The sequence below is a fragment of the Myotis daubentonii genome, chromosome 18 (genome assembly GCF_963259705.1).
Source record: "Myotis daubentonii chromosome 18, mMyoDau2.1, whole genome shotgun sequence".
Taxonomy (NCBI): domain Eukaryota; kingdom Metazoa; phylum Chordata; class Mammalia; order Chiroptera; family Vespertilionidae; genus Myotis; species Myotis daubentonii.
The window spans coordinates 27,621,543-27,635,897 of record NC_081857.1 but is presented as its reverse complement, the minus strand read 5'-3'; the positions used below and the strand labels follow the sequence as shown (position 1 = coordinate 27,635,897).

At 41.6% G+C, this 14,355-nt stretch overlaps 2 protein-coding genes across 3 annotated transcripts in view; one reads left to right on the top strand and one right to left on the bottom strand.

Moving 5' to 3' along the window:
* The window catches only part of FIRRM (FIGNL1 interacting regulator of recombination and mitosis), a 41,741-nt gene that overhangs the window by 24,749 nt on the left and 2,637 nt on the right, over window positions 1–14,355 (top strand). For both annotated transcript variants that reach the window (XM_059674089.1, XM_059674088.1), the window contains 8 exons: window positions 670–752; window positions 1,069–1,120; window positions 2,084–2,173; window positions 5,877–6,062; window positions 8,071–8,193; window positions 9,247–9,342; window positions 11,920–12,033; window positions 13,741–13,845. In XM_059674089.1, coding sequence (XP_059530072.1) covers window positions 670–752; window positions 1,069–1,120; window positions 2,084–2,173; window positions 5,877–6,062; window positions 8,071–8,193; window positions 9,247–9,342; window positions 11,920–12,033; window positions 13,741–13,845 — 849 coding nt within the window. The remainder of the gene's footprint in view (window positions 1–669; window positions 753–1,068; window positions 1,121–2,083; window positions 2,174–5,876; window positions 6,063–8,070; window positions 8,194–9,246; window positions 9,343–11,919; window positions 12,034–13,740; window positions 13,846–14,355) is intronic.
* SCYL3 (SCY1 like pseudokinase 3) overlaps window positions 12,895–14,355 on the bottom strand; it is a 32,213-nt gene continuing 30,752 nt past the window's right edge. Inside the window, exon 15 of the mRNA XM_059674099.1 lies at window positions 12,895–13,869. The gene's annotated coding sequence lies outside the window, so the exon portion shown is untranslated. The remainder of the gene's footprint in view (window positions 13,870–14,355) is intronic.

Genomic DNA, 14,355 nt, shown 5'->3' with positions numbered 1-14,355 from the left:
TCTCAGCTTACACATTCTTTAACTCAGTTGTGTCCTAGAAAATGTAATCCTAGAGCCCAACAGTATTCAGATGTAGTATGTTAAAACATTTGAGGAAACATTTTTGGGTGGGAAGGTATAGAAAGACTGCAAGGTGGATTTTATCTGCCTCAGTTTCATAAAGAAAAGACGTATAAAAAGTCCTATGCAGCACTAAGTCTCCTGTAGATCTTTGGTATGATAAAGATTTTTTTTAAGTGGAATTAGATTAGAAAAGATGTTGAAATTCTTGGGAAAATATTTTAGAAATTATTTAAGTTTCTGTATCATTTAAGATATTTTACAGTGGGTAGTATCAGCCATATTAAATACTGTGTTTGGATGGTTAAAGGCAGAAACAAAAGTATAGGCTTATATGTGACTATGCGGTTTTAATGATTTCAGCTACTCAGAGGCTTCTGTGGATCCCAGAGATTGAGTTACCACAATTAAAACCAGCTTTGAATCCCTGTAGCCCAGCACAGTGCTCGGTCTGAGAGGTGCTGAGACGGGCAGACAGCCTGGGCTCCTTCACATTCTGGGAACTAGAGCCTCTCCCTTGAGGTCTGTGGCTGGGTGTGTTGTGAGGGTTTGTTTCATTTGCGAAGTGGAACGTGAGTGGTAACTTACCCGGACTGTGTTTCTCCGCAGGATGCCGCTCTGCTGAGTGCGGTGCTCGGTGCTAACATGATCGCCTCCTTGCTAGCCATGGACGCCTGGTGCTTCCTTGCTCGGTGCGGCATGCTGCTTTGTTTTTGGGTTGGTTTATAGTCGTGACCGACAGTAAATTATTTTAGGTTTGTATGTTTATAGGAAAGTTCTGCTCAGTAACTCTGGTTTCTTATCACAGCACTCAGTTAGGAACCGGGTTCCTCTCTCCTTTCTATGTTTGAAGTCATAGACGACTAGTGCTTAGGTGGCTTTGAATGTCGTGATAGTCCTTGATCCTGGGAATAACTGCGGTTTAGAATAGTTGGTGCTTTATGGAAGTTCGTCTCCTTGCTTTTCTCGGTAATTGTATAAAGACTCCCTCCTTTATGTACATTGCAGATATGGGACTGCTGAGCTCTGTGCGCACCATGTCACCATAGTGGCTCACCTGGTGAGTAGAATTGCAGGCCTAATGCAACCACTGCCCATGAAGTTCCTTTGGAGATACGCTAATCTAAAGAAAGTGGATATTGAACGGAGAAATACATGGCAGCTAAATTATTTTGACAGTTTGTTGATGCTGTTGAGAGAGATAGACTAGAAACAGTGTAAAACTGGGGAAATTGTCTCATATTTTCAAAATTTTATCGAGTTCCATTAATCTGAGAAATAAAGACTAGGTTGAGAATTAATTTAAAATTGAATGCAAAATAGAAAACCAGGAGAGAAGAGTTTAATGTTGATGACCAAGAGTTCTCTCTCTCTCGCTCTCTCTCGCTCTCTCTCTCTCTCTCTCTAATATGATTTAGACAAGCTAACTCTTGAATTGTTGTATCTCTTTTAGTCAAGAGGGACTAAATGTGATAGTGATTAATGCCTTTTGGGAAAAGAAGCAATGCTTTGTGGGTGGGTACAAAGAGAGAATGATTTAGTGATGATTTAATCTTTTCACATTGACCTTTTTTACTTTTAATTCTGAGATGTTTGATACATTCCATTGAAGATGGTCATGCCCTATTCGTTATTTTTTTATTTATTTTGCTCCTGGCCTTAGTATATTATGCAAGGAATTGATTTCCAGAAAATTGAGTTTATAAATCTTTTAATTATGGTTCCATCTTACAGAATTATACCCACCTCTGCACTGTTGTGCTTAGATCTGAAAACATTCCATGAATTGTTTTGAGTAGGAGATTGTTATCAAATGATAATTTGAAACCAAGATTCCAAAGTGGTGTTTTAAATATAACATCAAAATACTTCTTTCAGTATAAAAGTAATCTACGTTCATGGAAAAAAAAAATTAAAATTAACTATAATCTTATCTCCCAGAAAGAGCTACTGTTAACACTTGGCATATAAAAGCTTATAAAAGATAAGATTTTAGGCCAGTCAATCTCCTGTCTTTTCCCAGATAAAGTCCTGCCCTGGAGAATGCCATCAGCTCACCAACCTGTCGATACTACTGAGGCGTCTCTTCTTCTTCATGGCCCCACCCCACCAGGCAAGAATGTCCTCGTTGTCACGTCTTTGAGCAGCTGCTGAGGATTGGGTTCAGACTCTTTTTAAAACCTTTTCCTCCCCCCATTTATACTATGTTTAAATGTTGGCATAACAAAATTTTTTTTAATAGTCTTCACCCAAGGATCTTTTTCCCCATTGATTTTTAGAGAGAGTAGAAGGGAGGGAAGAGGAGAGAGAGGAAAGAAACATCGATGTGAGAGACACAAATGGATTGGTTGCTTTCCACACGTGTACCCTGACTGGGGCTGGGGATTGAACCTGCAACCCAAGTGTGTGCCCTTGACTAGGAATCAAACTCATGACCCTTTGGTGCATGGGTTGATGCTCTAACCACTGAGAATACCAGTCAGGGCACTAAGAACACACTTTTTAATGTATCATTGCTTATTGCTTTTAGATGAGTTTAGATTTTGATGTTAAAGAAAAACCAGAGCTACACAGTAGTTAAAGTGGTAAATGCAGATTTTATTCAGGAACTGTCACGATAGGAGAAAGAGACCTCAGTGTGCAGCTGGCTCAGTTCTGAATTCCGCACAGACAGGTGAGGCTCAGTCAGGGAGCAAGTGGACGTCAGAATTAGTGAGATGAAACGTCGGGGCGGGTGAGTTTTGCTAAACTGACTTGACAAGATTCTTGCTGAACACAGACCAGGTGCTCAGATAGCAAGGGGGAGAGATTCTTTCTAAACTGACTGCAGGATTCCTGCTGACACTGGGTGATGCAGGCCCAGCATAGGGGACAGCCCAAGGTCGAAGGCTAGTCATAAGAAGGCTCAGAGGAGCCTGACTTAAGTTTGTCAGTGCCTTTGCTGCAAGTTAGATAATAGTTCTAATTCTCTCTTCCTGAAACATCTTCCCTCTTGTTTCTCGTGCATTTAAGATACTTGAAATGGTTCTATGTTTCCTGCCTCTGTAACTAATTTGAAGAGCTAGAATATTATTTATGCCCTTAATGATATCTTTTTTCTTCAGTAAATGAGTTTAACATGCAGGGGAAATCGAAAGTAGGATGGCCGTAGCTGTTGAGGTGTGAGGAAACAAGCTGTGATGGAGGAGGCTCTGCAGTTACAGAGCCTGGTAGCCTCGGGCAGTCCCTCTGACTGGCCACTTGGGAGGGCCTGAGGAAGGTAGGGGAGAGTGGGGGTTCCGGGGAGAGATCAATCAAAGGACTTGTATGCATGCATGTAAGCATAACCAGTGGACACCCAGGGGGGTGAGGGCATGAGGGGGCGGGCAATGGGGGGATAAGGACACATGTAATACCTTAATCAATAAAGAAAGGAAACAACAACAACAACAAAAAACAGGTTCCCGACCTTCATCTGGGTATGGAGTGGTGGCTATGAAGTGAGGCTTAGTGATTGGTTTTTGTTACTATTGTTAAATTCCTATATGAATCTGACAGGGTTACACGCTTGGGAACCACTAGGTTAGCGAAAGGGTTACAGGCCTCTGTTTGAATCCTGGTTTAGTATGACCTTGGACAGGCCATCCTTTCTGAACTTCAGTTTCCCTGTCTACAAAGTGGTGGATATGTATAACAAGTTTTGAAAAGTTTTGTAAGGACTTAGTAATATCTGTAAGACACTAGCACTGGAGGGATGCTCAGTAAACGCAGGGAGTTACTCTCACTAGAGCAGCGGTTCTCAACCTGTGGGTCGTGACCCCTTTGGCGGTCGAATGACCCTTTCACAGGGGTCGCCAAAGACCATCCTGCATATCAGATATTTACATGACGATTCATCACAGTAGCAACATGACAGTTATGAAGTAGCCACGAAAATAATTGTATGGTTGGGGGGGTCACCACATGAGGAACTGTATTTAAAGGGCCAGAAGGTTGAGAACCACTGGTCTAGAGTATTTGGCCCGAGTCCGCAGTCGTCTTTCCTGCCCTGGAGAGGCTGGCTGGGCCCTGGGAGGACCGCACCAACCTTCTAGCCTCCTCAAGGCAGAAGCACCTGAGGCCGACCGTGAGCACTCGAGAAGTCACGCTGTCCTTCCCCAGCTCCAGCCTGGTGGTCTGCTCAGGTCCCTTTGAATTTTCCTCTCCTCACTCTCCTGTCAGAGGCCTTGTCCTAGGTTCTTGGTACATTGCTCTTCATGGGGGGCGGGAAAAGGTCCTCTTAACCTCAGTTTCTCACATAGAAAATAGGAATAAAAGTATTCATTTCCAGGGTGGTTGTGAAATTTTAACTTTTAGAATAATACAACTCACAACAAATTGGCTCTAAGTGAGGTCTAGAAGCTTTGTTATAAATATAGGAGATAAACTCTAATTTTAGACATCTTTCATCTCCATTTTCTAAGTTTTCCCCAATAATTGAGGCTATCAGATATATGGTATGGGTAAATGAGGAGTTTTTAATTTTTTCCTTCAGTTATCAAATACTGATTTTCTGCTATGAGTAAGTTACTATGCTAAAATTTACAATTAAAAGATAGCCCTAGCCAGTTTGGCTCAGTGGGTAGAGTGTTGGCCCGTGGACTGAAGGGTCCCAGGTTTGATTCGGGTCAAGGGCACATACCTTGTTTACAGGCTCCATTCCTGGCACCTTCCGTGCTCATTCTGGAGGCCACCAATCGATGTGTCTCTCACCTGGATGTTTCTCTCTCTCTGTCTTTACCCCTCCCTTCCACTCTAAAAACCAATGGAGAAAATATCCTCGGGTGAGGATTAGCAAAAAAAAAAAAAAAAAAAAGTTAACAATTAAAGGACAAATCGGAATTTGAATCCCTGTTCTTCAAGTCCTTGTGAGTGTTCATTGGTCCTGACATTGAGATACTGAGGCTTATTCTGATGGCAGCTGTGAGGTTTGAAGTGAGCATTTACCAAGTGTCACTTCTGCCCTGTTCAGCTCTTTTTCCTAAGACATGGCTGCTACTCTAGAGGAAGGAGGGAGGGTACAGACATTTTTGGAGGCTGTAATGTGGACCGGGCTTTATATCAGGCACTCAAACTGTTTTGGTCCTCATGTCAGCCTTGTACATGGCATACAGATGAAGAAACAGTGATTCAGAAATTAAAGAACTTCCCAAACACCCATAACAGATGCCACGCTAGTCCTGCGTTGTCTCAAGTAGAGCAGAGCCCGTTCCCACTGGAAAACTGACTCTACGACCTTTGCTGCTTTAAGTTCCTGTTGCCGTGCTGGGAATATTACTTCTGACTTAACTGTATAAGGTGATGATAGTATGAATTCGTAGGAAAATAGTAGGCTTGTCCTAGCTGGTTTGGCTCAGTGGGTAGAGCGTTGGCCTGCGGGCTGAAGGGTCCCAAGTTCGATTCTGGTCAAGGGCAATGCCCAGGTTGCAGGCTCCATCCCTAGTGCAGGAGGCAGCCGATCAATGATTCTCTCATCATTGATGTTTCTATCTTTCTCTTCCTCTCCCTTCCTTTCTGAAATCAATAAAAATATATTTGAAAAAAATAGTAGGCTTACTGGGTAGGAGCCTTATAAAATAGCTGACCTGACTATTAAGGAAATATATTCTTTAACATTCTCAGTGCATTTTCATAATGTTCCTGATGGAGACAAATGCAACAACAAAAATAATAAGTGTTCATTTCAGTTAACCTTGAATCTGGTACCTTGTGATAACACTGTTTAATTAAAAACTTTAAAAATAAATATATTAAATAATATATTAAATTACTCATGTTTCTTTAACAATTTATTTCAGGTGGAGTTTATCCAGAAATTTGCCCCAAAAGAAGCGGAAAATCTGCCTCTGTGGCAACATATTTCTTTCCAGGCTTTCCCCGCTGAGCTAAGGAAGCAAACTGCTCATGAGGTTGTCAGAGCAGGCACTGCACAGAGCAGGAGGTGGCTTGGTGGCAGTCGCACTGTGGGGGAACTCGAGTGGCTGGCAAGTAATCAGTTTGATTGATTTGATTTTTCAGTAGTGGTTGGTGAGCACCGTTTTAGGAATGGGTGGGTTGTTATAAGATGGACCAGTCTCGGCCCTCAGGTTAGAAACTTGTGAGATTTTCAGATTTCTACATTCTGTGAAAGGCTCTGGGAAACATCCTGTCTTGAATGATGTAAATTATAAATTATATGGAGGGTGAGTGTCCGAAGCTCAAGACACACTGAACATTGTGAAACACATTACGAAATTCCTTTATCTAGTATTTTTGCTGACACAGCTCCAGGTCCTTCTGTTTGACAGGATACAACCCCTATTATGTATACCTATTCTGAGCCTTTATGTACCTTCTATTTAGAATGCTCCCTCTTAAAATAATGCAATAAAAAAGAAGTTCATCTGTAAGAAGTAATAATTACAATTTTGAAAAAGGGAGTATAGTGCGTGGAGCTGAGTTTTCCAGTTCGTGCTCATTTGCCCGTCCGTTTGCTCACACCTCTGTTGAGTGCTCTTGTGTGCCAAGCCTTGTTCTGGGCGTTGGGTGTCCAGGGAGCAGAGCGAGAATTCCTCCTCTCAGGGGCTTACATTCTAGCTTAGCAAGGCAGTAAAATAACTGGTAAGTATGATTATCAGTTTGTGATAAGATGAAGAAAATCAAGCAAGGACGGGGCCAGGGCCTTCAAAAGGTTGGGGACTGGTAAGTTCAGGATTTCTGAGGGGTTTATATTTCATTTCTGAGTGTAAATGTTCTAATACGCTCTATTTAATGGCACTTGACCACAATGATCATAATGACATTTGCATGTATCTAAAGGAAATAAACATATTTATGTGCCTTTATTTGGCAGAACTATTAAATACCTAGTTAGGAGTAGGCTAAGTGGTTCACGTTTTGCATTTATTGGGCAACTAATTTCTATAGTAAAGACAAAAAATATTTTGTATTGGGTAAAATAAAAGCACCTATTTTCTAAAATTGAATAAATCTTTTATGTATGACCAAAAACTTTAGTTCAGCAGGTTACTTAACCTGTTTATTTATAAAAAGAAATGGGTAAATTGTAAATAAAGAGCAGTATGGTAGTTACATAAAATTAAGGGGTTGTTGACATATAATGGGTGAAAGGCATTGTTACTGTCGTTCCATTCTCATGGCCTTCACTTCACACCCCAACCAAGCCCACACCTGGTGGGGGCGGGGAGGGTTGGGGGGCTAAGATGGGATATGTAATTAAGAGTGAATCAAGAAAAGGTTGTTTTTAGTCTGTGATTCTAGATCAGGGATCCTCAAACTACGACCCGCAGGCCACATGCAAATACAAATATTGTATTTGTTCCCGTTTTGTTTTTTTTACTTCAAAATTAGATATGTGCAGTGTTCATAGGAATTTGTTCATAGTTTTTTTTTTAAACTATAGTCCGTCCCTCCAACGATCTGAGGGACAGTGAACTGGCCCCCTGTTTAAAAAGTTTGAGGACCCCTATTCTAGATAGTGTACTACTTCTTCTTACATTTTTTAAAAAAGAATAGTTTATTGACTTTTAGAGAGAGAGAAACATTGATGTGAGAGAGAAACGTCTGTCAGTTTTCCATGCATTCCCTGACTGGGGATTGAATCCGCAACCTTTCAGTGTACAGGACGATGCTCCAGCCAGCTGAAATACACTGACCAGGTCTAAATTGATGACTATTATAAATTAGCTTGGCCATACTGACTATTTGTATCAAACTTAAGATAAAATGTTCTTTTTATTTTCTTACTAAGTTTTTAACCTAAAAGGAAAAAGGTTTATTTTAAAAAATGAAGCTAATGTTTCTATGTTAAGGAAAATTAGTTTTATTAAAATATATTAAAGAAATAGCTGAAAAGATGGCTTTGGGTCTTAGGAATATAATTACACATGGATTTTTATGAAGAGTTATGAGTGACTCATAACCTCTAGGTAATTGGCCTCAGCTCCGTGAGGCTGGTGTCTAAACTCAGGTCCTTTTCCTGTCTCTCCGTAGAACACGGCGCTGTCTGCTTTGCTTGCTGTGAATAATTCTGCGAGCGAAGCTCTGGATATTGGACAACAAACTGCACTTATGGAAGCCGGAAGTCAGCTTTGGGCTTTTCTAAACACGAATCTGGTAAGGAACACAACTGATGATTTCCCTGAAGAAAAAATAATGTATCGACAGAAGAGAATAGTATTGAAATTTCCCTGTAGAGTAAAAGGGATCTCATTTCTTTAGGTGCTGGGTAAAGCTTGTGATTACAACTTACTTGTACGATTGAATTAGATTAGTAAAGCCAGAACCTAGTCAAGATGGTGACAGTCCAGCTAACAGTTTCAGGACCAGTTGGACCCAATTTTTTTTTTTTTAATTTCTTACCCTATTATTTATCTTCTCTCTTGGGTTAGTTTAGCCTATTTTGTGATTCTCGGTTAATAATATCTTTTGGGCTTAAAGGTAGATGGATGACCCAGCAAAGACAAAGCCTAGCGATGAGTGGGCTGGAAATAGTATATGTGTCCTGCACGTTATTGCAGTTTGAAAAATCTAAATATGAAATTTGATTTCTTTGACTGAGTAGAAATAAATGTTGACCTTTGGCTGTCCCGCCTGTGAAAGCAGACAGCAACAGTCGCACTTGTGGGAAATAATAGGCATGGTTTTGCAGGTGGTTCAACATAAAGTTTGTGTGGTCAGATTTCCCATCTGCATATTTTCGCTTAAACAAGTGCTTCCCCCCAGTCCTCACAAATCACTCAACAAATATTCATAGAAGACCTGTTTTCTAAAATTGAATAAATCTTCTATGTATGACCTAAAACTTGAGTTCAGCAGGTTATTTAACCTCTCTGCTGGTGACATAGCTTACAATATCATGACAGACAGGTATGGAGAGAGGAGTGGAATTTTAAGACTCAGGATATCCAAGTACAGAGGCAGACGGAAGTAATTAGATCTGAGTTTGCATCGTGTCTCTGCTTTTTACTGGCGACATGGTTGTGAGCAGATGGTGTGACCTGCCCCCGTCCTTAGTAAGCTGAGGGGAGTACCTGCCTCAGAGATCTGTAAAGCATAAGTGAGTTGATAAACAGAAAGAACCTAGATATAGAGTAAATGCTGATTACAAGGCTGCTATTCACATGTTATTGAACATTTTCAACAAGATTATTTTGTTTCTTATTTAAGGTAACAGGTCAACCTTATGTTCAACGGACACTCAGCCTTTTATTTCCACTGTTGGGATTTTTCATTCAAACTCTAGATCCTCAGCTGATCAGTCAGGTAAGAATAGTGAGCAAGTGGATACTTTGTTGAGGAAGTTGTTAAACTGGGGTGACTTAAAATAACTTTCTAGAAACTCCTTTTTAATGATTTCTTGCACAGTTTGCTTGTTACCTTTCTTGTGGAGTTGCACATAGCAGCCACAGATTGCTGGTCCAGGGATGTCTCCTCATTGCTTCTTCTAGTGGTGGATTGTTAGTCTGTTGGGCTGTTAATCCAGCCTTGGTCGGGGAGAGGCGGAACTTTCCTGTTGCTGTTAACTGCCCAGAAAATCCCTGTGGTTGAGTCAGTGTGTGGGACCTGCATTCCTAGCACTTTCAAAGGCATTTCACAGCCCTGGGAGCGAGGACTGTAACCAACATGGATGAAGGCTAATCCTGTTTCTTCGAGGAAATAAGATGGTTTTGAAGGAAGACAATGCTGAGTTTTCTCTGACCCCAGCATGCATGTCTGGGACAGGCAGAACTGGGGTTACTGTTGGGGGAGCCTGGGGTGTTGCTCAGTTATGCCCCATTTGGGAGGTTCTAGGCCAGTGCGGGGAGAGAGAAGGAAAGGCTTCATCTTATCTGAAGTGGTCTAGAGCAGGGGTCCTCAAACTACGGCCCGCGGGCCACATGCAAATACAAATATTGTATTTGTTCCCGTTTTGTTTTTTTACTTCAAAATAAGATACGTGCAGTGTGCATAGGAATTTATTCATAGTTTTTTTTTTAAACTATAGTCTGGCCCTCCAACGGTCTGAGGGACAGTGAACTGGCCCGGTTTAAAAAGTTTGAGGACCCCTGGTCTAGAGGCTCTGGAATGAGTTCAGACTGGACAGAATGATCCACCAAGTCAAGAGTTGGCTTGTGCTTAGTCACACAAGAAACAAACAGAAAGAAAAGCTGTTATGAAATAAGACTGTCCCTGGTTATTCAGGAGGCTGGGTGATGGAAGGTAATATCCTGGCGCAGTAGACGTGGGAAGCTCTGGTGAGTGGCTGTATACATGAGAAATTTAAATATTTGCTGATTAGGTATATGTTTTATTTTTTGTTAATCCTCACCTGAGGATGTTTTCCCGTTGCTTTTCAGAGAGAGCGGGAGGGAGGGAGGGAGAGGGGGACAGGGAGAGAGAGAAACATTGATATGAGACACATTGACTGGTTGCCTCCCAACTCTGGGAGCGAACCCAGGTGTGTGCCCTTGACCGGGAATTGAACCTGGCACATTTCAGTGCGTGGGCAGACGCTCTAACCCAGGAGTGGGCAAACTTTTTGACTCGAGGGCCACAATGGGTTCTTAAACTGGACCGGAGGGCCGGAACAAAAGCATGGATGGAGTGTTTGTGTGAACTAATACATGTTAACACTGCTGCTGGTGAAGGAGCGGAGGGGAGAGCAAGAGAACCCTCCGCTCTTTTGGCTCCGCGGGCCGGATAGAACAGCCGAACGGGCTGGATCCGGCCCGCGGGCTGTAGTTTGCCCATGGCTGCTAACCTCTGAGACACATAGGCCAGGGCTAATTAGGTATATTTTAACACATTGCGTACCGCATAGAAATCTCTAAGACATACGCCAGGGACCGCACGTTTTTGGGCAAACTGCACGTTATTTAAATCATCATAATGCACTTTAGGTGTTGTTTTTCAATAATTATAACATTTTTATTTACAAAAACACTTAAACAACTGAAGTTCCTAGTACTTTTTTAACGTATGGTACTGCGTAAAACATTTTCCTCTATGAAGAGGGACCAAACAAAATTTACATAAGTATCTAGATTCGCTTCTTTTTCCATGGGCGTGAAAAACGAGAACACGCGTGAGCGGTCCTTAACAGATGGCGCACGAAACACGAGAAAACTCCTGAGCAGTACGAAATGTGTTAAAATTTCTGTATATGTAATGTATTACTGAATTATAATGAGAATGTGGTAAAAATCTTTCACTCAAATTATACTGAATGCAACATGTTGAATTTGTTGATTCTGAAGGTTCTATTATTTTATGAAAAATCAAATGCTAATTTTAATATAATTGTGCCTACCTTAAAAAAATCCAAATAACTAAAGTTCTAAAATTTCAACATGTGTGTTCATTTAGGCATTTTCCGTTTTACAGAAGACTTTCTCTCATTGTTCCTTAAATCAGGGGTTAGCAAATCTCCTGGCTAGATTCTGCCCTGCTTTCAGCACAAGAGCTAAGGATGATTTTACTTTCTTGAAGGTTTATAAAATAAAATACAATAAAGTATGCAGCAGGGAACACATGTTGCTGCAAAGCCTAAAAATACTGACCATCCCCTGCTAATAATAAAGAACTTCTCTTACTAGAATTTAAAATACAAAATAATTTTTAAAGGTTTGAAGGAAGAACACTGGAATATACTTTTTCAGGAACTTTTTTTTTTTTTTTTTACACAGTGGTTGGTAGGAAGAATGCTGGAGTAACTGACTCAATTTGTTTTATTCAGAAGTTTAGGGTTTGTGGAGTGTTTGGCTGTTGTGGGTTTTGCTTTGTTTCCCCTCTCAAACGCCCATCAAAATCATAGTCAGGAGGTTTCTGCAAAATAACTGTTCTTTGGTCTTTGCCTTTTAGGTAGTAACTCTGCAGGCCTCACTTCTGAAATTAGAGCCTCCAGACCATGTTCGCTTGGCAGTTCTTGATTTTGTGTCTTCTCTAGGAAAACTTTTCATATCTCCAGCTATCCAGGTAAAACTCTTTATTCTGTTCTTGTTATTACAAAAACGCTGCAGGCATGAATGACTAAGGGATTTTTAGGCTTTTGATTTCTTCAATTCTCTGTATTGATGACAATGAAAGTTGGGGGGGAAATGTGTTTTATGAATGGAGAGTGACTATCAAAGTAGAACTCATTTTATTTTTCAGAAAAATATATATTCACACACACACACACACACACACACACACACACACACACACACACGTCAGTGTAGTGTGAGATTTTCTTTGTGCCCACAAAGTTTCTGAGTAAAGAAAACATAGTGTATAATGAGGAAGTTGGGTAACTTACTGAAGTTACTCTTTTGGTTTTATACCCATGAAAGGGAGCCCGTTTGTTTTGAATATGTTGCGAAGTATATGTAGTTGACACTTGGGTGTGTATTTATGGCACCATCCTGTGAGGGCCTGGCAGTGCGCTTCTGTTGAAGGAGATCGCCCTCCTCAGCCTCACCTTCCTTGCTGCTGCCGTCACCACCCAGCAGTTCCAGACAATTGACTTTTCCCTCCTCCACAGGGGAGACAGCTCACTGATGAGGACCTTTTATGTAAATGGAGCAAAACCAGAATTGACATTACAGGTTGATTAAAATCTTTGCAACCCAAAATTTACCTGGTTAGTTTCTAAGGGACTGTCTCCTTTGTTCCCCGGTAAATGATGCTGCCCCATTTGTTTCCATCACATCAGGTTGTGTTTCAAGAGATAAGTATAGCTGTTGTCAGTTTGTTTTCAACTCTGTGGGCAAAAGTAGCCAAATCTTTCTAGAATTAGTGTTTTCCAAGAATGCGTCTGCATTTGGACCATAATGTGCCCAGGACCTATAGAACAGATTTTTTTTAAAGATATATTTTATTGATTTTTTACAGAGAGGAAGGGAGAGAGATAGAGAGTTAGAAACATCGATGAGTGAGAAACATTGATCAGCTGCCTCCTGCACACCCCCGCACTGGGGATGTGCCCGCACCAAGGTACATGCCCCTGACCGGAATCGAACCTGGGACCCTTCAGTCCGCAGGCCGACGCTCTATCCACCGAGCCAAACCGGCCAGGGCAGAACAGATGTTTTTATTAGCAGAAATTACTTTGTATGTTTCTAGAAATATATTTCTAGGAGTGAAGGCCTGAAGAAATTTTGGGGATTCATCAGCAAACAAGAGGCATTTAAAACCATTAGATAAGATTGATTCATATATTCATTTAAGAAAAACAAATTACTGAGTTTGTATATGTGTATCAGGCACTGTTTTAATCACTGGGGATTCAATAATGAACCCAATGAATCCCCCACTGAGAGACTGCAGACCAGAGAAGTGGTGACATGTGCAGTGTATGGGATGGTGTGAGTGCTGGGGGGGGGGCGGAGGGGGGTAGAGCAGGGAAGAGACCATGTGGACATGGGGCACAGCTCTAAGTGGGGTGGTACAGTCAGTGGTGACACTAAGACAAGCCGAGGGAGCAGGGGAAAGGCAGGTAGAGAGGCTCTGACCTGGGAGTCTGTCTGGTGCACTGAGGATGCATCAATGTCATGAACAGAGGCGGCGGGCTTGCAGGCCAAGGTCAGGACCCCGATTTATACGAGCGAAATGGAAAACTTGAGCAAAGGAGTGACATGACCAGCATGTGTTTTAATACAACATTAGGCATATTGCATTTACTCTGCTTGGTTCTCTCTTTAGGACAAAATTGTGCCCAACCTGTGTTCCATTTTTGCTTTGCTGCTGGCCGACAGGAACTGGCTGTTAGAACAACATGCCTTGGAGGCATTTACTCAGTTTGCAGAGGTAAGACCCACCTATGGCAGTGACCTGCAAAGCATTTCAGACACCCCAGAATAGTGATGAGCTGCTTCCGCATCTTAGTTGTAAAATGTTCTGCTGCAGGAGATATTTCTAAAGATGAGGCATCAAGAAGTGAGATTCCTAAGGGCCTGTGGGTAGTAACAACCCAACAGGCATTCTAACCAGGTCTGCTAATCCGGGCAGTCTCCTCGATGCAGTTTTTGGGTTGGTCGATAATACAGATCACCTCAAACTATCCTGGGGTCAGGTTGATGAACACAGACCTATTAACTTGGTTCTGTGGAGAAGGTGATCTGGCGTAGACGGCTCCTTCCCACTGTATACATTGCAGAATGGGGTATTGCTCTAAGGCACCTGAAAGAACTACGAGCTAATCATCTCCTGAGTATCCCCTGCACTGTTTTCTCTTAACCAGTTAACTACCATGCATCCAAAACAAACCATCCCCACACGCCACAATATTTTGAATTTAATAAAAAAAATCAATTTGCA